The sequence below is a fragment of the Dendrobates tinctorius genome, unplaced genomic scaffold, assembly GCF_039654945.1.
Source record: "Dendrobates tinctorius isolate UK_male_01 unplaced genomic scaffold, ASM3965494v1 ptg000011l, whole genome shotgun sequence".
NCBI classification, from domain to species: domain Eukaryota; kingdom Metazoa; phylum Chordata; class Amphibia; order Anura; family Dendrobatidae; genus Dendrobates; species Dendrobates tinctorius.
Window position 1 is genome coordinate 95,050,884 of NW_027361679.1, and position 26,459 is coordinate 95,077,342.

A 26,459-nucleotide genomic window follows, 5' to 3' on the forward strand; every position below is an offset into this window, starting at 1 on the left:
CCAGTTTGTTTTATCCCCTGTTAGATTGGTCTCCTTTTGCTCTGCTTTCAGAATATACCAGAGTGCTGATATAGTGGGGGGCGAAGTCGTGTGACTTCAGTGTTTTTTGCATCAGACGTGTTGGACTTTTTGCAGGGTTTCTTGCATGATTGCAGACAGTGTCTTTCCTTTCCTGTCCTGTCTAGTCAGTGTGGGCCCCATCATTTGCTCAGTCTATTTTCCTGCCTGTGTTTGTGTTTTCATCTTGTCTCACCGACAATATTTGTTTGGGGGCTATCTGTTCCTTTGGGGTCTGCTCTGGGGCAGTTTAGATTTCCCCTTTCTTGCTTTAGGCTTAGTTAGCTCTCCGGCTGTGTCGAGGCATCTAGGATCATCGTAGGCACACTCCACGGCTACTGCTAGTTGTGTGGATAGGATCAGGGGTCTGCAATCCGCTTAGTTACCAACCTCTCTGGTTTTCTGTGGCTTAGCCTGGACCTGCTCTCCTCCTCGGTGACCCATTCATAACAGAATCATCAGCCTAACGACGACTCTAGGGTACTCCAAAGATGGAAAGAATTTTTTTTAAAAAAAAGGAAAAAAAGTGTCAGGATTTTTTATTATTTATATATATATATATATATTTTCCTCTCTTTTTTTCTGGGGCTGCAGGAGGAGATTTTTTTTTTATTTTCTTCTTTAAATGGAGACTAAGCAATTGTCTGATCGTGTTGAGCAGCTCGCTGCTGAAGTGCGGGGAATTTCTGCCTATCTCGCTCAATCATCAGCTGTTGAACCAAAAATCCCTACTCCTGATGTGTTTTCTGGGGATCGGGCTAAATTTTTGAATTTTAAGAATAATTGTAAACTATTTTTTGCTTTGAAACCTAACTCATCGGGGAGCTCTGTGTAGCAGGTTAAAATTTTCATTTCCCTGCTGCACGGCGATCCCCAGGATTGGGCCTTTTCTTTGACACCCGGAGATCCTATTCTGGCTAATGTGGACGCGTTTTTTCAAGCCTTGGGTTTGTTGTATGATGAACATAATGCTATTGAGAAAGCTGAGAAAACCTTATTGGCATTGAACCAGGGTCAGGATTCTGCAGAGTTATATTGTCAAAAATTCCGAAAGTGGGCGGTCCTTACTAAATGGAATGACAATACCCTAGCAGCTCTCTCAGAAGGGTTTGGCAGAAACCATAAAAGATGTTATGGTGGGATTTCCTGTTCCCTCTGGTCTAGACGATTTTATGTCATTGGCCATTCAAATTGATCGGCGTTTACGTGAACGTAAAACTACATGAGAGGCGCTGCTGCCTTTACAACGAACGTCTGAACGCATGCAATGTGATAGGGTTTTGTCTAGGACATAACGTCAGGAGTTTAGAAGGCGTAGTAAGCTGTGTTTTTTCTGTGGAGACGCCTCTCATACTATTTCTGTCTGCCCTAAATGAGAAAAGCGTTTTGCTCACACATTTGCGGTGGGCAGTATACAGCCTAAGTTTGTTTTGGCGATTACCCTGATGTGCTCCTTGTCTACATTTTCCGCTAAGGCTTTTGTAGATTCAGGAGCAGCTTTGAATCTGATGGATTTGGACTTTGCTAAATGTTGTGGTTTTCCCATGATACCCCTGCGGACTCCTATCCCTTTGAGGGGTATTGATGCTACTCCTATGGCGGAGAATAAACCCCAGTTTTTGACCCAGGTGATAATGCGGGTCACCCCGGAGCACCAAGAAAATTGTAAATTCTTGGTGTTGCACAATTTGCATGATACTATTGTTCTGAGTTTTCCTTGGTTGCAAACTCAGTCCTGTTTTGGATTGGAAATCTGTGTCTGTGGTGAGTTGAGGTTGTCAATGTGTTCTTAGTGACACTCCTGTTTTCTCCACCTCTCCCCAGTCTCATGATATTCCTGACTATTTGGCTGATTTTTCTGATGTATTTAGTGAGAGTAAGTCTGCGTCTTTGCCTCCTCATAGGAGTTTTGACTGTGCAATTGAGTTAATGCCCGGGTGTAAATTTCCCAAGGGTCGGCTTTTCAATTTATCGGTACCCAAACATTATGCTATGCGATCTTATATAGTATCAAGGAGTCATTGGAGAAGGGTCATGTTAGACCATCCACTTCACCTTTAGGTGCTGTTTTTTTTTGTGGCCAAGAAAGATGGTTCATTAAGGCCATGTATTGACAATCGTTCCCTTAACAAAATCAGTGTTAAATGTCAGTACCCGTTACCCCTGATTTCTGATTTATTTTCCAGAGTTAAAAGTGCCTGTTGGTTTACCAAGCTTGACCTCTGGGGGGCGTATAATCTTATTCGCATCAAGCACGGGGATGAATGGAAGACGGCGTTTAATACTCCGGAGGGACATTTTGAGTACCTGGTGATGCCTTTTGGGCTCACTAATGCCCCTTCTGTCTTCCAACCTTTTATGAACGATATTTTCCGGGACTTCGTGGATAAGTTTTTGATCATTTATCTTGATGATATTTTGATATTTTCAAGTGATTGGGATTCTCATGTGGAACATGTCCGGGCTGTGGTCTGGATTTTGAGGGAAAATTCTCTGTATGTTAAGGGATCGAAGTGCCTTTTTGGTGTACAGATTTCATTTTTGGGATTCATTTTGTCCCCATCTGCTATTGAAATGGACCCTGCCAAGATACAGGCCATTTATGATTGGGTTCAGCCCACTTCTTTGAAGGCTCTCCAGAAGTTTTTGGGTTTTGCTAATTTCTACCGTAAATTTATAAGTAATTTTTCTGGTATTGTTAAACCACTGACTGATTTGACCAAAAAGGGTGCTGATGTGGTCAATTGGTCTTCAGAGGCAGTCTCAGCATTTCAGGAGCTTAAGCGGAGATTCACTTCTGCTCCGGTTCTACGGCAACCTGATGTGTTACTCCCATTTCAGGTGGGGGTAGATGCTTCTGAGATTGGTGCAGGAGCCGTTTTGTCCCAAAAAGATCCGGTGACTTCTAAGATGAATCCCTGTGCCCTCTTTTCTCGAAAATTCTCCCCATCTGAACACAACTATGACGTGGGGAATCGGGAATTGTTGGCTATGAAATGGGCATTTGAAAAGTGGAGACATTGGTTGGAGGGAGCTAAACATCAAGTCGTGGTCCTCACCGACCACTAGAATTTCATTTATCTTGAATCAGCCAAACGCTTGAATCCTAGACAGGCTAGGTGGGCCTTGTTTTTCACGCGTTTTAATTTTGTGGTCTCTTTTCTTCCGGCCACTAAGAATGTTAAGGCGGACGCCCTTTCTAGGAGTTTCTTTGCTGATTCTCTTGATGTGACCGAGCCTACTACCATTCTCAATGAGGGTGTAGTTCTTTCCGCTATTTCACCTGATTTGAGACGTGCCCTGGAGGAATTTCAGGAGGACAAACCTGAACGTTGCCCTATGGGAAAATTGTGTGTCCCTGACCAGTGTAGGAAAAGAGTAATGTCTGAAATTCATTGCTCCGCATTGGCTAGTCATCCAGGTATTTTTGGTACCAGAGATTTGGTGAGTCTGTCTTTTTGGTGGCCTGCCTTATCTCGTGATGTCAGAAATTTTGTGCAGTCCTGTGGGACTTGTTCTCGGTCCAAGCCCTGTTCTCGTTCTAGTGGGTTGTTGATGCCCCTGCCGGTGCCTAGGAGGCCATGGACTCATATTTCAATGGATTTTATTTCCGATCTTCCTGTCTCTCAGAGAATGACTGTTATCTGGGTGATTTGTGATAGATTTTCTAAGATGGTCCATCTTGTACCACTCCCAAAGTTGCCATCTTCTTCTGAGTTGGTGCCTTTGTTTTTACAACAGGTGGTTCGGTTGCACAGGATTCCTAAGAACATTGTGTCGGACAGAGGAGTCCAGTTTGTTTCCAGATTTTGAAGAGCTTTTTGTTCCAGATTGGGAATTCAGTTATCTTTCTCCTCTGCTTTTCATCCTCAGACCAATGGGCAGGCTGAGAGAACAAACCAGACTTTGAAGTCCTATTTGAGATGTTTCATATCTGCTGATCAGGATGACTGGGTCTCATATTTGCCCTTGGCCAAATTCACGCTAAACAATAGAGCTAGTTCTGCCACTTTGATGTCGCCCTTTTTCTGTAACTTTGAGTTACATCCTCGATTTTCTTCAGCTCAAGTGGAATCTTTGGCCTGCCCAAGTGTGGACTCTGTGGTAGAAAGAATGCGCAGATTTGGGACCAAGTGCTGGATAAGTTGTCCCACTCTCAGGAAAAAGCCCAACGGTTTTCCAACCGGCATAGGACCATTGGTCCCCGGTTTAAAGTGGGTGATATGGTTTGGTTGTCTTCAAAGAATATTCCTATGAAGGTTGCATCTCCAAAATTCAAGCCAAGATTCATTGGACCTTATAAGATTTTGGAGATCCTTAATCCCGTTTCTTTCCGATTGGCTCTTCCAGGTACATTTAAGATCCATAACGTGTTTCATAAATCTTTGTTGAAGAGGTTTGTGGAACCAGTAGTTCCTATGGCGGCGCCTCCTGACCCTGTATTGGTTAAAGGCAATTTGGGGTATGAGGTAGAGAAAATATTGGATTCTCATTTGGCTAGACGGAGACTCCAGTACTTAGTCAAATGGAAGGGTTATGGCCAGGAGGATAATTCTTGGGTCTCTGCCTCTGACATTCATGCCGAAAGATTGGTTTGTGCTTTTCACCGGGCCCATCCTGATCGGCCTGGTGGCGTGGATGAGGGTTCGGTGACCCCTCCTCAAGGGGGGGTACTGTTGTGAATTCGCTTTCTGGCCTCCCTCTGGTTATTACTGAAGGTAGTGGAGCTGGTCAGTTCAACAGAGGGGTTGCGAGTTCTCTTTCTGGGCTCCCTCTGGTGGTTACTGGAGGTAATGGAGCTGATCTGATTGACAGAGGCTTGCCACCTGATAATGATGATGACGATTGGAGATCTGGGGTTTCAGATTGGGATTTAAGACAGCCGACTCCCTCTACCCCTGCTGGTGATATGCTTCCTGTTCTTCCTCAGGTCTGATTTCTCCAGCTCTGTCCCTGCATGTTCAGCTAAGTGGTTTATTTGCTATTCTGTTTGCATTTGATCTGGTTTTGTCTATCTCTTCTTCGTGCGGGTCAGCCAGCTCCGGCTGGGGCTGTGCTGAATCACCACCCATATGTTACTGCTTGTGCCAGTTTGTTTTATCCCCTGTTAGATTGGTCTCTTTTTGCTCTGCTTTCAGAATATACCAGAGTGCTGATATAGTGGGGGGCGAAGTCGTGTGACTTCAGTGTTTTTTGCATCAGACGTGTTGGACTTTTTGCAGGGTTTCTTGCGTGATTGCACAGTGTCTTTCCTTTCCTGAAATGTAAAGTTCTGAGGAATATGTCGGCGCTATAGAAATAAAATGTATTATTATTATTATTTCCTGTCCTGTCTAGTCAGTGTTGGCCCCATCATTTGCTCAGTCTATTTTCCTGCCCGTGTTTGTGTTTTCATCTTGTCTCACCGACAATATTTGTTTGGGGGCTATCTGTTCCTTTGGGGTCTGCTCTGGGGCAGTTTAGATTTCCCCTTTCTTGCTTTAGGCTTAGTTAGCTCTCCGGCTGTGTCGAGGCGTCTAGGACAGGAGCGGACCTACCGCCCGTGCAGCCGGTTCATTGCACAGGGGTCCCGGGGGAGAGGGGGCCCCTCCAGCCTCCAGCACCGCATGGCTAATTATTCATGCAAATTAGCCATGTGGACTTGTGGAGCGCGAGTGCCGCAGAGCCAGCAAGGAGGAGAGGAGAGCAGCCCCCCTGCAGGAGGCAACGGGAGGGGTCTGACTCCTCCTGAGGCTGCGTGCCAGCGCGGCCCAGTGCAGAGGAGCCAGCCCTGAGGGCTGAGGTGAGAGATCATCAGAGATCAGCCAGCAGCATCAGTGCCGTGGGGGAGGAGAGGAGGGTAGACAGACTGTCTGACTGTCACTCACACTGCCTGCCCTGTGACGCTGGCCAGACGGTGGCTGCAATTCAGCCGCAGGTCAGTGTGTGACATCACGTGTCTGTCTGAGTCTGTGTGGCCGTGCCCTGGGCCCTGCCCATAGCAGCAGCTCAGTCAGGAGCAATGTGCGGAGTGCAGACACTGTGACTGGAGAGTGGAGTGGACACAGTGTGGAATGGATCCTCTTGGTCTGGACTCTGGCCAGCCCTGCCTGCCTGCACAAGGTAAGAGTACCGGAGCTGAGCAGGACTGAGGGACTGGGACCGAGGAGACAGGCATGATTTTGGGGGGCTCCTTGGGTGGGGGAGAAAACTGAAGCATGGCAGGCATGAACTGAAGCATGATGGCCTGGCTGATCATGAATGGGGGGGCCCTGGCCTGGGGAGAAGCATGGCCTTGGATGCTCATGAATGGGGGGCCCCTGGGGAGAAGCATGGCTGCTCATGAATGGGGTGCTGGCCTAGGGAGAAGCATGGCCTTGGCTGCTCATGAATAGTGGGGCACCTGGGGAGAAGCATGGCTGCTCATGAATGGGGGGGCCCTGACCTGGGGAGAAGCATGGCCTTGGATGCTCATGAATGGGGGGGCTGGCCAGGGGAGAAGCGTAGCTGCTCATGAATGGGGGGCCCTGGGGGAGATGCTTGGCTGCTCATGAATGGGGGGGCCCTGGCCTGGGGAGAAGCATGGCCTGGCTGCTCATAAATGGGGTGGCCCCTGGCCTGGGGAGAAGCATGGCCTGGGTGCTCATGAATGGGGGGGCCCCTGGCCTGGGGAGAAGCATGGCATTGGCTGCTCATGAATGGGGGCCCCTGGGGAGATACATGGCTGCTCATGAATGGGGGGACACTGGGGGAGATGCTTGGCTGCTCATGAATGGGGGAGCCCCTGGCCTGGGGACAAGCATGGCCTGGCTGCTCATGAATGGGGGGCCCCTGGCCTTGGGAGAAGCATGGCCTGGCTGCTCATGAATGGTGGGGCCCCTGGCCTGGGGAGAAGAATGGCATTGGCTGCTCATGAATGGGGGGCCCCTGGGGAGAAGCATGGCTGCTCATGAATGGGGGGGCCCTGGGGGAGATGCTTGGCTGCTCATGAATGGGGGGGCCCCTGGCCTGGGGAGAAGCATGGCCTTGGCTGCTCATGAATGGGGGGGCCCCTGGCCTGGGGAGAAGCATGGCCTGGCTGCTCATGAATGGGGGGGCCCCTGGCCTGGGGAGAAGAATGGCATTGGCTGCTCATGAATGGGGGGCCCCTGGGGAGAAGCATGGCTGCTCATGAATGGGGGGGCCCTGGGGGAGATGCTTGGCTGCTCATGAATGGGGGGCCCCTGGCCTGGGGAGAAGCATGGCCTTGGCTGCTCATGAATGGGGGGCCCTGAGGGAGATGCTTGGCTGCTCATGAATGTTGGGCCCCTGGGAGAGATGCTTGGCTGCTCATGAATGGGGCGGCTCATGGGGGAGAAGAAACCTGAATCAGGCAGCCCACATAGAGGGAGAAGCAGCATAAACTGGGAGGGCCACATGGGGAGAAGCAGTATAAACTGGGGGTGCCACATAGGGCGAGAAGCACTATGCCAAAAGTAGACTGCATTTGGGGGAGAGCATTATGAAACAAAGGGAAACGGGGGTGCCTATATATATTACCTGGAGGCTGTCTTGGGCTATATATATTATATAGAGGCTATGCTGGGCTATATATATTACCTGAAGGCTATGCTGGACTGTATCTATTACCTTAAAGCTATGCTGAACTGTATATATTACCTGGAGTGGAGGCTATGCTGGCCTGTATATATCACCTGGAGGCTGTGGTGGGCTGTATATATTACCTGAAGGCTATGCTGGACTGTATCTATTACCTTAAAGCTATGCTGAACTGTATATACTACCTGGGGTGGAGGCTATGCTGGCCTGTATATATCACCTGGAGGCTGTGGTGGGCTGTATATATTACCTGAAGGCTATGCTGGACTGTATCTATTACCTTAAAGCTATGCTGAACTGTATATACTACCTGGAGTGGAGGCTATGCTGGCCTGTATATATCACCTGGAGGCTGTGGTGGGCTGTATATATTACCTGAAGGCTATGCTGGACTGTATCTATTACCTTAAAGCTATGCTGAACTGTATATATTAACTGGAGGCTTTGCTGGGCTGTATTATATATTTCCTGGAGTCTGTGCTGGGCGCTGTATATATTACCTGAAGGCTGTTGCTGTACTGTATATATTAACTGGAGTCTGTGTTGGGCTGTATATATTACCTGGAGGCTGTGTTGGGCTGTATATATTACCTGAAGGCTGTGCTGGACTGTATACCATATTTTATTTGGAGGCTGTGCTGGGCTGTATATATTAACAACTAGAGGCAATGCTGGGCTAGTGGGCTATATATGTTATTTGGAGGCTGCAACTGGCAAATAATAAATACAGCCCAGCAGCACCCTACAGATATTATATCCAGCCCTGCATAGCCTCAATATTAGATATACAGTACATTTACAGTGGGAAAATCCACAGCAAAAATTGACACTGTGTAGATTTTCCCGCTCTAATAAACGCAGCATATCCACTGTATATTTTAGTGGCACCATGTAACGCGGATCTAGCACAACTGCACTTGCCGCGGCCGGCCACAAGCCCGATAGAGAATGAATGGGGCTTGCCGGATCGGTGCCACAAGTCGCCCGTTAGGTGGCAGAGGTGCAGAAGTCTGCCGGATCTGCTGCTAGTAGGGGGGGCGAAAAATTTCTTACACAGGGGCCCACTACAGTCTGTGTCCGCCCCTGGTCTAGGATCATCGTAGGTACGTTCCACGGCTACTGCTAGTTGTGTGGATAGGATCAGGGGTCTGCAATCTGCTTAGGTACCAACCTCTCTGGTTTTCTGTGGCTTAGCCTGGACCTGCTCTCCTCCTCGGTGACCCATTCATAACAATTATTACCTCATAAAGGGACAGTGGTCAGAATTGTAAAAATTGGCCTGGTCGTTAAACTGCAAACTGGCTCTGTCACTAATGGGTTAAGCAACTATCAATGCATTCTGCCAATAATCTAATGCCTAAGAAGAAGCCCATCCCATATCTGTGGTCCCTGTCACTGGCATTAAACATGCCCTGCCAGTGTATGACAATTGATATGGCAAGTGGTTGTGGAAGAGAATTCCCATGAGATAGCAATTATTTTGTTACTTCTCAGATTCCTTTCTGCTCAACATTGCTACTTGTTAGCCTATTTGATGACAACTAAGTGGCAGCCAGTCATTCTTTAACTTAATAAAGTAACAGTGCACCTCTCTGTTTAGGTTATAGTTAGTACATGGAGATTATTTTCTAATGTCATGGAATATAACATTTCATATCATTGAAGCCCCACTGACATACATACTAAACTGGAGCAGTGGCAGTTTACTTATAATTAGGGTTCATTCCATACTTGACTAACCCTTTCCCAGCCAAGGACATATCACATATTTAGGCTGGAGGCACACACAACGTATAAAAAAAAAAAAAAATCGGTCCATTTTACACTGATGAGAATCGCAAAAATATTCCCTGAACAGTGATCCGTATGTCAACCATGTGTCATCCGTGTGCAATGCGAGGATGCGATTTTCTCGCATCCAAGCATCCATGTGACATCCATATGGCATCTGTATTGCGAGATTTTCTTGCCGGCTTGCAAAATGGATATATAATGGATCCATGGCCTCAAATATTCGTGATATATATTCGTGATATATATATATATATATATCGGTGAGACACATATATACAGTATATATATATATACGTCTTTATATTTCATGCAGAGGTAGATAGCAGAATAGCCGATAATTCATTTGTCGGCTTCTGTAAAATCATTACCGAATCTGACAGGATATGAGACATTGTTTACATACAGTAAACCATTGCATATCCATTAGATTTATATATGTCCCTTACTAATAAGGTTAGTAGTGTATGTGTGTTAAATTTTGGAGCTATAGGTGTTAAATTAAAGGATTAATTCACTGAAAAAACTGGCGTGGGCTCCCGCGCAATTTTCTCCACCAAAGAGGGAAAGCCAGTGACTGAGGGCAGATATTAAAGGACGGTGACAGCCCAACACCGTGCGGCCCTCCAAAGAAATGCCACCCCACACCATTACTGACCCACTGCCAAACCGGTCATGCTGAAGGATGTTGCAGGCAGCAGATCGCTCTCCACGGTGTCTCCAGACTCTGTCACGTCTATCACATGTGCTCAGTGTGAACCTGCTTTCATCTCTGAAGAGCACAGGGTGCCAGTGGTGAATTTGCCAATCCTGGTGTTCTGTGGCAAATGCCAAGCATCCTGCATGGTGTTGGGCTGTGAGCACAACCCCCATCTGTGGACGTCGGGCCCTCAGACCATCCTCATGGAGTTAGTTTCTAACCGTTTGTGCAGACACATGTACATTTGTGGCCTGCTGGAGGTCATTTTGCAGGGCTCTGGCAGTGCTCATCCTGTTCCTCCTTGCACAAAGGCGGAGGTAGAGATCCTGCTGCTGTGTTGTTGCCCTCCTACGGCCCCTCCACGTCTCCTGGTGTACTGACCTGTCTCCTGGTAGTGCCTCCAGCCTCTGGACACTACACTGACAGACACAGCAAACCTTCTTGCCACAGCTCGCATTGATGTGCCATCCTGGATGAGCTGCACTACCTGAGCCAAATGTGTGGGTTGTAGAGTCTGTCTCATGCTACTACAAGTGTGAAAGCACAACCAACATTCAAAAGTGACCAAAACATCAGCCAGAAAGCATTGGTACTGAGATGTGGTCTGTGGTCCCCACCTGCAGAACCACTCCTTTATTGAGGGTGTCTTGATAATTGCCAAAAATTTCCATCTGTTGTGTATCCCATTTGCACAACAGCATGTGAAATTGATGGTCAATCAGTGTTGCTTCCTAAGAGGGCAGTGTGATTTCACAGAAGTTTGATTTACTTGGAGTTAGATTCTGTTGTTGACGTGTTCCCTTTATTTTTTTGAGCAGTGTATATTTATGTGCGGTTACCGTGTCATTTGCATGAATACTATTACTTAGCACTGGCTAGAGCTAATCTCCAACATCATGAGTGACTAGCTACACCATATTAATGGAGTTTATTCATGGTATTCTGCTTTTTTTGCACAGCAAAAGTGGCCTTTAATATTATAATTATATATTGCTGGTCGTGATTTATATATTCTTGGAATTCCCCTGTAGTCCTGCTTCAGCAGTATGATTCTGTTTTTTATCAATTCATTTGTATTTCATGTTAATAAAATTCATATTTTGATATAAGATACTCTTTTTCTCCTCTTTGCTATAATTAGCTGTTAGGGGTTGTGCCTCTAATTATCCCATTGTTGTGGGGATTTTCCAGTGCTAATCGTATATATGGAAAATGCAGTAAGCCTCTCCCTCACCCTAAAAAAACTAAAAAGTGAAGCAATGCCAAATGGGAATTATAATGTGTACGTTTTTTTATTCTAATTTACCAGAGATAAGATAACCATCAGTATAGCATATAATATGAAAAACCCAACTTGTGTTTCACCATGTTGCCTTCTTCAGGGGCATGGTTCCGTAATGGTAACACCTTCTAATTATACATAGTACTGTATTTCCTTTTGCTTATCTCCACTCACTTTAATCTATCGGTCTGAGCTACAGGACCAAAAGGAGCCTATGGACAAAAGTGGTTCTGTCACTTCTGTCAATTAGCTTCTACTACTAGTCGATTATAATTATTTTAAAAGTCCCTTCCAAAAGTTATTCAATAACCAGATTTGTACAAAATCTATACGTTCTCTTCTGTATCATAATAGTCCCATCTTTTTATTTCTCCTTAGATCATTTTGCTTCCCCAGAATTCCACAACCTGCTTTACTTACCCTGTTTATATCTTCCAATAAAGGATGAAAACTACTTCCTGAATTATCTCACAGGAAGTAACATTTCAACTGTTCTCGGTGTCATTGAGACAGGCCATTAGCTGACGTAGTTTCATCAGAATACTACTTTTTCTGAGTCATGTTGCATCGAGCTGTCGGAATAAGTTGCTGTTCTTCACTGGAATGAGATATTACAAGCCAAGATATAATCATGCAACCTGTCGCTCCACGGAACCATACCTTTACAAACTAGAGCGGTCACTGTGTTGTCTTCCTTATATCATCTGTGGCTGATATGTATATATTATAAATTGGTATATTCACAAAACGCCCAAACCAGTTACTACCAATATAATACTGGATAAAGTACCACAACACAACAATCACCTCTTTTGTGGTCACCTCATAAATTAATTTTATCAATTTTAAGAAGCTCCACACAATGGTACATTTTTAAAACAACCATCTTTATTTATAAATACCAATGTCACAACATTATAGTCATAAAAAGAAGGTGCTGGACCAATGAAGAGAGATGACAAAACATAGAAACACCATATAGTGATATATAATAATAATAATAATAGTGATATATCCATATTAGTAGGCTAATAATAAATATGAATTAACATGCAGTGTGAGCATCAAGAGATATGCATACAAAATTGCTTGCTCCGTATCCAATATCAATCATCTTCAGATATATAAACAAAGGAAGGAGCTTCTCATCAAATGATGCTTCACAGTGCATAAATGTTAACCACTACATATAAATACTGTGCAAGTGTGACAAAAAATTCACTGCAACCTACCAATGAATAAACGTGCTTCCTGTAGCGTCCCTCATGCCCCGACACGTGTTTCGCAATGCTTCATCAATGGAGGCTTGTCAGGCAAAAGGAGGCTACCCATTTAAATATCCTAGCAGATATCGCTATTGGCCAGTATAGAAATTTCGCACCTGATTAAAATCACTTATCATTCTAGAGACACAAACTGCGCCTGTGCGCTTAAGGTCCTATGCCAGCCCAGTACTAAAAATGAACCATGCATGTGCGTGGTCACGTGGGTTCCAACAGCCAATAGAAATGGTATATCGATATCATGTGATTGCCAGAAGGTCCTTCACTCACTACACAGGCCTAATATAATGTGAACCGCACACATGCCTCACATGAGTACTATTAGCCAATGATAGAAGTGTAGAAATATCATGTGATCCTCTGAAGGTCCTATGTCTATCTATTTACAAGAATAAACATCGCGCTCACGCGCATATGAACTTATATTATAAAACCATGTGAGGGCACATATGGCGCATGTGCCAGACTATGGGGCTCATAAGAAAGAGAGAAATGTCGCCTGTGCGCTTAAAGTCCTATGCCGGCCCAGTACAAAAAACGAACCGCGCATGTGCGGGATCACGTGGGTTCCCACAACCAAAGGAAATAGTGTATCGACATCATGTGATTGCCAGAAGGTCCTACACTCACTGCACAAGCCCTATATAATGTGATCCACGCATAAGCAACGTCACATAAATACTATTAGCCAATGATAAAAGTGCAGAAATATCATATAAACCCCTGAAGGTCCTACGTTTATCTATTTACAAGAACCAATACCGCGCTCACGCGCATATGAACTTATATTATGAAACCATTTATGAGGGCTCAAACGGCGCATGTACCGGACTATGAGGCCCGTAAAAGAGAGGAATGTCGCAATGGCCCCGTGGTCCCCCGGAAGTCAGGCACTAAGTCCTGGCAAAACAACGGAAAACACTGCGGACTCACCACGAATCACTCACGGCAACCCCCAGTACAGACATGAGCACAGCCTCCCAAAAATAGTCATCTAAATAGATAATACATGAGATGCATAGGTAATTCAACTTCCTAGTGGCATGAATTTGCATAACATATCTCCATCAATTAATGGTAATATCTCCAGAATTGGAACATAAAGACATAAGTTTCGACCACATGACAATGACACTTTATAGCATACATATATCACTGAACATTTAGGGGCATACATAATTAATATTCTTATACAAAACATATAGCCCCAATATTCGAAACCTCATTTATCGACAGCTATACCCCAACATCTTACCCCATTTAACACCACCCATATGGCTGTCCACAAAAGGCAAAAGACCAAAAATATGACCATAATAAAAGAATTATTATTCAAACTGTATTATTTAACTAAATAATTATCTACTGCCACCCTGAAGGGAAGCAAAAAGTATAGGAAGCACGGAGTATAAATCCAGAAAAATAAGTCCGTCTTGGCTAGAATTTTCTTTATTATCCTTAGCATTGATCCTGGAATATTGATATTTTTGTGATTCCTCTTCTCTCTGCTTCAACCAACCAGGGACGAAACTGTATAATGTGCTCAACAATGAATAAGCTAAAAGATAAAAACAAAATTAAAATCCCGAATGAAAAACAATAAATAAAAACCTCCTTATCTATACCCTAAATTGTATGATTACACTTATAAGTAGGCGCTAAATCCAAAAGTCTCATGAGACACATTATAAGCACATTATACAGTTTCGTCCCTGGTTGGTTGAAGCAGAGAGAAGAGGAATCACAAGAATATCAATAATCCAGGACCAATGCTAAGGATAATAAAGAAAATTCTAGCCAAGACGGACTTATTTTTCTGGATTTATACTCCGTGCTTCCTATACTTTTTGCTTCCCTTCAGGGTGGCAGTAGATAATTATTTATTTAAGTAATACAGTTTGAATAATAATTCTTTTATTATGGTCATATTTTTGGTCTTTTGCCTTTTGTGGACAGCCATATGGGTGGTGTTAAATGGGGTAAGATGTTGGGGTATAGCTGTCGATAAATGAGGTTTCGAATATTGGGGCTATATGTTTTGTATAAGAATATTAATTATGTATGCCCCTAAATGTTCAGTGATATATGTATGCTATAAAGTGTCATTGTCATGTGGTCTAAACTTATGTCTTTATGTTCCAATTCTGGAGATATTACCATTAATTGATGGAGATATGTTATGCAAATTCATGCCACTAGGAAGTTGAATTACCTATGCATCTCATGTATTATCTATTTAGATGACTATTTTTGGGAGGCTGTGCGCATGTCTGTACTGGGGGTTGCCGTGAGTGATGCGTGGTGAGTCCGCAGTGTTTTCCCTTGTTTTGCCAGGACTTAGTGCCTGACTTCCGGGGGACCACGGGGCCATTGCGACATTCCTCTCTTTTACGGGCCTCATAGTCCGGTACATGCGCCGTTTGAGCCCTCATAAATGGTTTCATAATACAAGTTCATATGCGCGTGAGCGCGGTATTGGTTCTTGTAAATAGATAAACATAGGACCTTCAGGGGTTTATATGATATTTCTGCACTTTTATCATTGGCTAATAGTATTTATGTGACGTTGCTTAAGCGTGGATCACATTATATAGGGCTTGTGCAGTGAGTGTAGGACCTTCTGGCAATCACATGATGTCGATACACTATTTCCTTTGGTTGTGGGAACCCACGTGATCCCGCACATGCGCGGTTCGTTTTTTGTACTGGGCCGGCATAGGACTTTAAGCGCACAGGCGACATTTCTCTCTTTCTTATGGGCCCCATAGTCAGGCACATGCGCCATTTGTGCCCTCACATGGTTTTATAATATAAGTTCATATGCGCGTGAGCGCGATGTTTATTCTTGTAAATAGATAGACATAGGACCTTCAGAGGATCACATGATATTTCTACACTTCTATCATTGGCTAATAGTACTCATGTGAGGCATGTGTGCGGTTCACATTATATTAGGCCTGTGTAGTGAGTGAAGGACCTTCTGGCAATCACATGATATCGATATACCATTTCTATTGGCTGTTGGAACCCACGTGACCACGCACATGCATGGTTCGTTTTTAGTACTGGGCTGGCATAGGACCTTAAGCGCACAGGCGCAGTTTGTGTCTCTAGAATGATAAGTGATTTTAATCAGGTGCGAAATTTCTATACTGGCCAATAGCGATATCTGCTAGGATATTTAAATGGGTAGCCTCCTTTTGCCTGACAAGCCTCCATTGATGAAGCATTGCGAAACACGTGTCGGGGCATGAGGGACGCTACAGGAAGCACCTTTATTCATTGGTAGGTTGCAGTGAATTTTTTGTCACACTTGCACAGTATTTATATGTAGTGGTTAACATTTATGCACTGTGAAGCATCATTTGATGAGAAGCTCCTTCCTTTGTTTATATATCTGAAGATGACTGATATTGGATATGGAGCAAGCAATTTTGTATGCATATCTATTGATGCTCACACTGCATGTTAATTCATATTTATTATTAGCCTACTAATATGGATATATCACTATATGGTGTTTCTATGTTTTGTCGTCTCTCTTCATTGGTCCAGCACCTTCTTTTTATGACTATAATGTTGTGACATTGGTATTTATAAATAAAGATGGTTGTTTTAAAAATGTACCATTGTGTGGAGCTTCTTAAAATTGATAAAATTAATTTATGAGGTGACCACAAAAGAGGTGAACATTATAAATTGGGTAAGGACCTTGCCCTCAAAGGCTTACAATCTATAGGGTTTTGGGGAAGGAGACAGTGGGTTTGGGGGTTTAGATCAGCTCCGGTGGTAGTAAGGTGGCTGTGGGTTTATTGCAGGTTTTCCTGAAGAGTTGGGTTTTCAGAAGGCTTTCATTCTGGAAGACAATCTGATATGCTGAGAATTTCCTAAGGGTGGGGGATGCTCAAGAAGAAAAGTCATTGAAAGATGTGGATGTGGATCAAAACAATCAAGTTTGAGGAATGCTGGAGTTAGTGCTGCCGATGAGAACAGACATACCAGGGAACACATGGAATGGGAATATGGATCAAACAATCAGGTTTAGGAGTTCTGAAATTTGTGGTGCCCATGAAAACAGACATACCAGGGGACACATACAGGAGTGGGAATATGGATCAAAACAATCAGGTTTAGGAGTTCTGAAATTAGTGGTCCCGATGCAAACAGACATACTAGGGGACACATACAGGAGTGGGAATATGGATCAAAACATCAGTATGGATCAAAATTCCAATTCATTTCAAAATGACCATAAAGCTCATGCAAATGGTTTAATGACTTTAAGCCAATTATCCCTACCTGAACTAAAGTTACAATTTGCCTTTTCTTTTTATCATACTACGATCTACAGGAGGAAGAAAAAACAAACAGCATTCACTAGTCCAAAGATTAGCAGCCTTTAACAATCCATGTAGTATTACTGCTTGACATGGAATGATGCATATTGTGTAACTCCTGCTATTGTCACAGCCCAAAAGCTAAAAATACAAGAGGAAGACTTCTTTACTTAAGTGTCTTCTTTTATGAAGCAATTTATATTTGGTGTATGCTTGTTAGGATTTGAAAAATATTCAGAATTGAGAGTCCTCAGTAGTTGATACCTATTAATGGCTAACTGAAAAGATGGTAATACATTGCAAGCTTTCGAGACTACTCGGGTCTCTTCATCAGGCATAGAGACCTGAGTAGTCTCTAACGCTTGCAATGTGTTACCATCTTTTCAGTTAGCCATTAATAGGTATCAACCACTGAGGACTCTCAATTCTGAATATTTTTCTATCTACTGGCTAACACGGTACAAAGATATACATCTTTCCTGTATCATGTTAGGATTTGAGTAACACATGAGAAATACGTAGAGGAAGTGAAAGAAGAGTGTGAACGCTTCCTCATCTGAGAAGGCCCACTCCTTTGCCAAGCAGCGATGACCAAGTAAGGTAGACAACGGGAAGATAAGAATCATGAAAACGAAAAACACATTTTACAAAGAAATAAGAATGAAACACCGAGGTCTGACATAATGGTCGCGTACACATTGCAGGGAAGGACTTTTTTTGCATTTTGCTTGTTTGCTTTAATTGGATATTTTAAAACTTGTTTTCTAGCAACAATTGAGAAGCTGCATGGAAGAAATTGAGTTTTTTTTCTACTTTTTTTGTTACATGGTGTCAGGTTGTATCAGAACATTCAAGACACTCCACACAGGAAAAGGAGAGGGGGAGAGACAGAATACTAGTGCCCTCCCTTCACTGTGTGTGCAAATTAGCCTTAGCCCTGTGGGTGTGAGGAGGGAGGGGAGAGACATGGACATGGACAGTCCCAGCAGCAGTGGAGAAACACACAAAGTGCATTGTACCAATCTCTGACTTGAGAATCAAAACAAAGCAGCAATTTAAAGCGCATGTGATGGAGAGCAGAGCACATGTCGTGGACTCGGACCTCAAGATACTTCCTCCAGCATCTTAGAACAAACCCAGTGCTCTCAAGGGGGAACCACAAAGAGAAATAATGTTAGGCTATGGTGGAAAGAATGGCTTCCACTGGAATTGTACGCCAATTTAGTCAAAAGTGATTACTCGGGTTTCTGAAATTACTGGTAAAAAAATTTGATTGTTTTCCACCTATGTAGTCACATTCTATGACACACAAAGAAGTAATATTGGATTCTCGGTGGAGGAGGCTCTGGATCACCAGTCATGGGATACTTCAAGGATTATCTGTAGCACATTCCGGTGCAGAACATCTTCACCTTGTCCCAAATTGTACAGAGATCTAACAGAGAATGCTGTCATATACCCGGTTCCCAATACGAAGGCACTCTTGTATATGGTAGGTCATATATTAGATGATGCACTGTATAATCGAGTTTACATGGTATACTGAGAACTGGAAACATCTGCTCTTTATACTCATTTGTTATATTATTGTGTAAAGTATGGAAAGATTGCAATAGTTAATGAAACTTTAGGCCTCATTCAGATGTGGATTCTATGGAACACGTACCCATTAAGGTCACATATCATTTTTGCGGACCATGTGTCTGCAACAAAATGACAGTCATGTCCATTTTTGATTCATGGATCAAAATTACCCCTACAGGTCTATGAATCCATAGAAATCACAGACAATATGGATGGCAACAGTGGAGTCCCTTTGTTCTACACGATTAACATTGCAGTGGATAGGAGAAGCTTTGTAATTTGTTTTTCCATACGTGAAAATTACTGATGGTAAAAACGAATCAAACACTGATGAAACTGGAAGCAATTTTCGCCTGAATGAGACCTTAGTTAGATGTAATAGTGCACATGCTTTGCATGCATTGCCGACAGAAATACTGTGCGCAGTACAAACCCATGCTATACACTGTATTGTGGTTTTTATGGTTTGTGGGCCATGTGTGATGCTATTCCTTCACTAATAACATTAATACGTGCTTTCACGGAATGCATTTGTTCTGGACTCAGGATCCACATGTCACAGAACTAGTGATAAGTGAACGTGCTCAGATAAGGTGTTATCTGGGAATGCTCGTGTGCGATCCGAGTTACTTCATCGGGCACCAAAAATAGGTTTGAGTCCCCGTGGCTGCATGTCTCTCTGCTGTTCGACAGCCGCAACACATACAGGGATTGTCTAACAAACAGGACAGCAACCGCTGGGACTCGAACATATTTTTTCGAGCACGCCAAAGTCACCCAGTTAGCACCCGAGCATGCTCAGATAACACCTTATCCCAGCACGTTCGCTCATCACTACGCAGAACCCTTAGGATATGTTCTCATTCTCCGTGTAGGTGGTTGGCTATTTTCCAGATGGAGAATCTGCTGATTATTACAGAAGCAGCATTGTGTGCGAGAACTCACAAAGTCTCGTTCACACACTGCGGAGAAAATCTGAGACCAAAGATGTCGCTGTGGATTTTACCATATTGTGGGGCGATTCTGCAGCATTTCCGCAATGAAAGTCACAGTTGTGGATTTCGCTGTGGATTACTTTCGCGTCTCCCGTGAGAACATGCCCTTCAGGGAAATTTCCCATGCTGCAGATACTGTTGTAGAAATGTCTGCAACTATCTCACTCCTCTGAAAGGAACTTACGGAAAAGCTGACGACTATTCGGGCTCAGAAATGTGTGCAACCAAATCTGCAGTGAATGAATTCACTCTAAGGCTATGTTCCCACGCAGCGGTTTTTGCAGCCATTTTTTTTTTTTCTGCACTCAGCCTAAAAAAAATGTTGCTGCTTTTTTTGGTGATTTTTTTTTTTCCTGAGTGCAGATTTCAAGTATGATTTATCCAAACTACATGTTTATTGCAGCAACACCTTTCTCATGGCTTTCTATGAATGAAAAAACGCTGAAAAAATTGATGTGCGGCAGATTTCAAGAACGCTGCGGCTCTCAAATTCAGTCAGGGAATCAAGTGCATGCGTGGAATTTGTGAAAAAAACAGACCTCTTTTCTGCAGAAAAAAAAATGCTGCATGTGAACATAGCCCAACACAGTTCTGTGCAAAAGTCCTACAATTAGATTCCGATTTTTGCACTTCAGCATTAGCAAAGAGTTTATGCTGACACTTATAATATGGAGTTAAAAAATATGGATACGTAAGGCAATCAGTATGCACATATGTAATCTTTACCAACTTGGGGATGGAATAAATGTCATATTTCACCATAGTAAATGGCCATAAATCCATATTTTCCACTGTCTGCTCTGGACACATTGAACTCTTGAGTCCTCCGTACTGAAATCAGTCATTTGTAGAGTATGGAGAACATGTTTGTGACAGAAGGAAATGTTGGGAACTTTTCAGAAGAACCGTTTGCAGTGTATGTCAGTTCTAGGAGAGTCCCTTTGTATATATCATTGCTTCAAGAATGCCTAATGTGCAGCCCTGACCCTTCAGACATGTCGCTGCCTGCATTATTTGTCTCCTTTGTGTATGTTGCTTTTACCGCTCTGAGCTGTTGTAACATGTACTAATGTGTGGACTAAAAACATACCGACAGAACGCAAAGGTAGCAAATACCCGCATGTAAGTGCCATGAGATAATACCGTCATGTCAGTGAGGCCGGGGGTTGTGCCTCCACAACTTGCACAACCTGATCTGATCAGCTGGAAACACTTCACCCCATAATGCCATTGCTATCACCATAGACATGGTAGCTGGGGCTTTTCACAACAGGCTGCTCTGCTGTTTGGCGCTCTCTACGACAGGAACGTTAAAGGGGTTTTCCACTTTTGGGGTCATTTTTTTTTATTTAAATGCATCGTCTATTTGGGGCTAAAAATCAGTTTTGCAATTTTAGTTTCATTGAAGAGATTGCATCATTTGGCTCTTTATGTCCTGACACTTTCAACTTTGATGTGGTCTGTGGTCATAAGTCGAGAGGAGCTCAAAACGTGACTCACATTGGAGCATCAGAACAAGCCCACTGATGGATCCTCAGATAACCCATTCGGCAGCCAGACAGCATGGAGGCTACAGAAGGCAAACTGCCCATTATTTCATGAAACCTAATTACAAAAATGATTTCCAAAAACAGCATGTATTTAAGTAAAAAAAAATGCCTCCAAATGTGAACAACCTCTTTCAGACACAACTATAAGCTCGCTGCTTGAAGGATTTCCGTATTCCCATGGCTGACTACAAATTGTAACTATGAAACCAAGGGAGGACAGGGACAGAAGAGGGCCCTGTGAAAGAACAGTATATGTGTCCTTTGAAGTCTAATAGCTCATCATATTGCACAAATAATCCAACTTGCCCAATCCAAAGAGATGATGAATTATTAGTCATCCAGTCCCACAGAATTAGGCAGATTCAACTGCCCAGTGTCTGTGACTGAGCACATAGGCCATTAGCACTAGTAGTCGTCAATATTGGATTTTTTGGTTATCCTGATCACAATTCCTTTGTGTCGATGAAGATATTTTCATACAAACAGTTATTTTAGAGCTGCGGCTATATACCAAACTCGGACAGTCCTGCTGATTTTTTCTTTGTTTATTTTAGTCTTATCTCTAATGGCCCCTATGTCTTATCAGTCAGCTTGTGAAGATTACTTTCTACTCCAAAAGGAAAAGCCAGTCTTCAGTTTCCATGTAGTAAAGGGCCTGTCACACTAAGCGATATCGCTAGCAATATCGTTATAACGTCACTGGTTTTGTGATGTTATAGCGATATTGCTAGCGATATCGCTATGTCTGATACTTACCTCCGACCGCTCCCCCGCTGGTTATCGCTGATCGCGTGAGAACGGCCTGGACCATTCCTCATCATCAGCTTCCTGCTGGGCTTCCAGTGGCGCCAACGAGCGACACGTTGATGTGGGCGGGAGGATGTCAGGATTGCCGCGTCTGACAGGTAAGTAGCGACCCCCGACCGCTGCTATGTCGCTGGTGAGATCTGCCTGTGTGGCAGCTCACTAGCGACCACTTAGCGATGCACCAGCGATCCTGACTGCATCATACGCTGGTGCATCGCTAAGTGTGACAGTACCTTTAAACACACATGAAATCAGAATTGTGGAAAACTTAAGCCCCCGTCACACATAGCGAGCGAGATCGCTGCTGAGTCACAAGTTTTGTGACGCAACAGCGATCTCACCAGCGAGATCGCTGTGTGTGACACTTACCAGCGACCGGCCCCCCTGCCAGGTATCGCTGATCGTCCTGGAATGGCCAGGACATTTTTTGATCGCTGGTGTCCCGCTGGCCAGCACGCATCGTGGGAGACGAGCTGGCGCTGGTAACTAAGGTACACATTGGGTTCCTAAGCGGCGCGCAGTGCTTAGAAACCCGATGTGTACCTTAGTTACCAGCGCGCTGGTGCAGGGAGCTGGTAACCAAGGTACACATCGGGTTTCGAAGTGCCGCGCGCCGCTTAGAAACCCGATGTGTACCTTAGTTACCAGCTCCCTGCACCAGCGCGCTGGTAACTAAGGTACACAGTGGGTAACTAAGCGACGTGCGTCGCTTGTTACCCGCGTGTCGCTGGTGCTGATCGCAGGTGAAGCTGCCTGTTTGGCAGCTCACGAGCGATCATGTAGCGACACACCAGCGATCCTGACAAGGTCATATCGTTGTTGCTGGTGCGTCGCTATGTGTGATGGGGTCCTTACAATGCTAAACATTAATGTGTGGTGTATATAAAATAATCCATGATATTATTTCTTGAAAATACGAAGTGCAATTTTAATCTAATGCTAGCCATAGACATAATACATAAGCCAAAGTATTCTTCTGACCAAAAGACCGACTGCTGCAATGGTGAATTGTTTGCCCACTAGTCACCTGCAGGAGAATTTTTGTTTCTAAGGCCAGGGTCACACTGGCGAGGAATACGGACGAGTGAGAGGCGTTAAAAGCACGAATTACACACGGACAAATTATTCTCTATGGGTTTGCTCCCAACAGCCGTATATTTCTCGGGCGTATTCTACGGTCCGTGCCAATCGCAGCATGCTGCGATTGTCGGCGTACTACGCCCGTAATACGCCAATGCAAGTCTATGGGTGTGCAAAAAATACGCATTACACACGGACCACACATGTGACTTGCGAGAAATACGCACCCGGTGTCTTTTACAAAAGCCGGCAATTCAGTGCGCTATACAGTAAACTCACACTGACAGGTTTAATAAAGAAAGAATAGATATAGACACATAGAATACATATATATATATATATATATATATATACATGTCATTGTGACAAACATATATGTATATTTATATTTCACAGAGTTCTTCATAGCAGAATAGCCGCTAATTAAATTGCCGGCTTCTATCAAATCATTCCCCAACCCGACATGAAATGACACATGGTTTACATTCAGTAAAGCATTTCATTTCATGTTTTTTTATATGTCCTTGACTAATAATTAGATGAGGGATTGTGTGCAAAATTTGGGAGTTGTAGTTGTTATTTTAAGGGGTTAATTCTTTGTTAAAAAATGCGTGGGCTTCCCATTGCCCTATATTGGTGGTGAGTGGGTTAATCTAGCAAAGGGTTAATGTCACCATTCGATTGTAAGGTGACATTAACCCTTTGTTAGATTAACCCATTCGCCACCATTACAGGGCATTGGGAAGCCCACACATTTTTTAAAAATGAATTAACCCCTTAATATAACAACTACAACTCCCAAATTTTGCACGCAAACCCACATCTAATTATTAGTCAAGGACATATAAAAAAAACATGAAATGAAATGCTTGTAAAGCATGTGTCATTTCATGTCGGGTTGGGGAATGATTTGATAGAAGCCGGCAATTTAATCATCGGCTATTCTGCTATGAAGAACACTGTGAAATATAAATATATATATATGTTTATCTCAATGACTTGTGTGTGTGTGTGTGTGTATATATATATATATATATATATATATATATATACACAGTGGGGCAAAAAAGTATTTAGTCAGTCAGCAATAGTGCAAGTTCCACCACTTAAAAAGATGAGAGGCGTCTGTAATTTACATCATAGGTAGACCTCAACTATGGGAGACAAACTGAGAAAAAAAAATCCAGAAAATCACATTGTCTGTTTTTTTTTCATTTTATTTGCATATTATGGTGGAAAATAAGTATTTGGTCAGAAACAAGCAATCAAGATTTCTGGCTCTCACAGACCTGTAACTTCTTCTTTAAGAGTCTCCTCTTTCCTCCACTCATTACCTGTAGTAATGGCACCTGTTTAAACTTGTTATCAGTATAAAAAGACACCTGTGCACACCCTCAAACAGTCTGACTCCAAACTCCACTATGGTGAAGACCAAAGAGCTGTCAAAGGACACCAGAAACAAAATTGTAGCCCTGCACCAGGCTGGGAAGACTGAATCTGCAATAGCCAACCAGCTTGGAGTGAAGAAATCAACTGTGGGAGCAATAATTAGAAAATGGAAGACATACAAGACCACTGATAATCTCCCTCGATCTGGTGCTCCACGCAAAATCCCACCCCGTGGGGTCAGAATGATCACAAGAACGGTGAGCAAAAATCCCAGAACCACGCGGGGGGACCTAGTGAATGAACTGCAGAGAGCTGGGACCAATGTAACAAGGCCTACCATAAGTAACACACTACGCCACCATGGACTCAGATCCTGCAGTGCCAGACGTGTCCCACTGCTTAAGCCTGTACATGTCCGGGCCCGTCTGAAGTTTGCTAGAGAGCATTTGGATGATCCAGAGGAGTTTTGGGAGAATGTCCTATGGTCTGATGAAACCAAACTGGAACTGTTTGGTAGAAACACAACTTGTCGTGTTTGGAGGAAAAAGAATACTGAGTTGCATCCATCAAACACCATACCTACTGTAAAGCATGGTGGTGGAAACATCATGCTTTGGGGCTGTTTCTCTGCAAAGGGGCCAGGATGACTGATCCGGGTACATGAAAGAATGAATGGGGCCATGTATCGTGAGATTTTGAGTGCAAACCTCCTTCCATCAGCAAGGGCATTGAATATGAAACGTGGCTGGGTCTTTCAACATGACAATGATCCAAAGCACACCGCCAGGGCAACGAAGGAGTGGCTTCGTAAGAAGCATTTCAAGGTCCTGGAGTGGCCTAGCCAGTCTCCAGATCTCAACCCTATAGAAAACCTTTGGAGGGAGTTGAAAGTCCGTGTTGCCAAGCGAAAAGCCAAAAACATCACTGCTCTAGAGGAGATCTGCATGGAGGAATGGGCCAACATACCAACAACAGTGTGTGGCAACCTTGTGAAGACTTACAGAAAACGTTTGACCTCTGTCATTGCCAACAAAGGATATATCACAAAGTATTGAGATGAAATTTTGTTTCTGACCAAATACTTATTTTCCACCATAATATGCAAATAAAATGAAAAAAAAACAGACAATGTGATTTTCTGGATTTTTTTTTCTCAGTTTGTCTCCCATAGTTGAGGTCTACCTATGATGTAAATTACAGACGCCTCTCATCTTTTTAAGTGGTGGAACTTGCAATATTGCTGACTGACTAAATACTTTTTTGCCCCACTATATATATATATATATATATATATATATATATATATATATATATATATGCATTCTATGTGTCTATATTATTTCGTTTCTGTTCGTTAGACCTGTTGAAGCGCTGTGGTAGGGCGAAACGGCCGTTGTCAGATGTTTTCCCTCTCCTGTTATCACTCCCCCGGCCGACATGCATAGCATGTGCCAATAAATCTAACACTATTTCCACCAGCTCCATGAGTGCGGTCTCCTTTTCTTCTTGGATATAAATATATATATGTTTATCTCAATGACTTGTGTGTGTGTGTATATATATATATATATACAGTATATATATATGCATTCTATGTGTCTATATCTATTATTTCGTTTCTGTTAGGAACCCTGTCATAGGGCTCCATTATATGTCCATTTTGCAAGCCAGCGAGAAAATCTCGCCATACGGATGCTTACATGCGCAAAATACGCAACCACACCTTACTTACGGATGACATACGGAGCACTATTTAGGGGTCATTCATCCGTATTACGCCTGTAAACTACGGACCGTATTTTGCGTCGGTTAGTGTGACCCCGGCCTTAGGGTCCATTTACACAGACCAACGGGCAGCACGATACAACTGCTAGTCGGTAAACTTTTACCGAACGGCGATCGTTTAAATGCAAGAACAAAGTAACAATGGGAACTGAGCGACCTATACTAGCCATAGTTTTTGGAAGCTTACACAGGATGATGCGATGCCGAGGATGATGATCTTTTGTGTGGCATAAAAGATCAT

General features: G+C 43.5%; 1 protein-coding gene across 2 annotated transcripts in view; it reads left to right on the forward strand.

The window, feature by feature from the left end:
- The window catches only part of PDE4C (phosphodiesterase 4C), a 381,540-nt gene that overhangs the window by 105,060 nt on the left and 250,021 nt on the right, over nucleotides 1–26,459 (forward strand). Inside the window, exon 1 of one of the 2 annotated variants that reach the window (XM_073544891.1) lies at nucleotides 17,432–18,520. The exons of the other annotated variant lie outside the window; for it this stretch is intronic. Coding sequence (XP_073400992.1) covers nucleotides 18,474–18,520 — 47 coding nt within the window. The 5' untranslated portion in view covers nucleotides 17,432–18,473. Of the gene's footprint in view, nucleotides 1–17,431; nucleotides 18,521–26,459 lie in introns of those variants that run through there. 2 annotated transcript variants of the gene reach the window in all.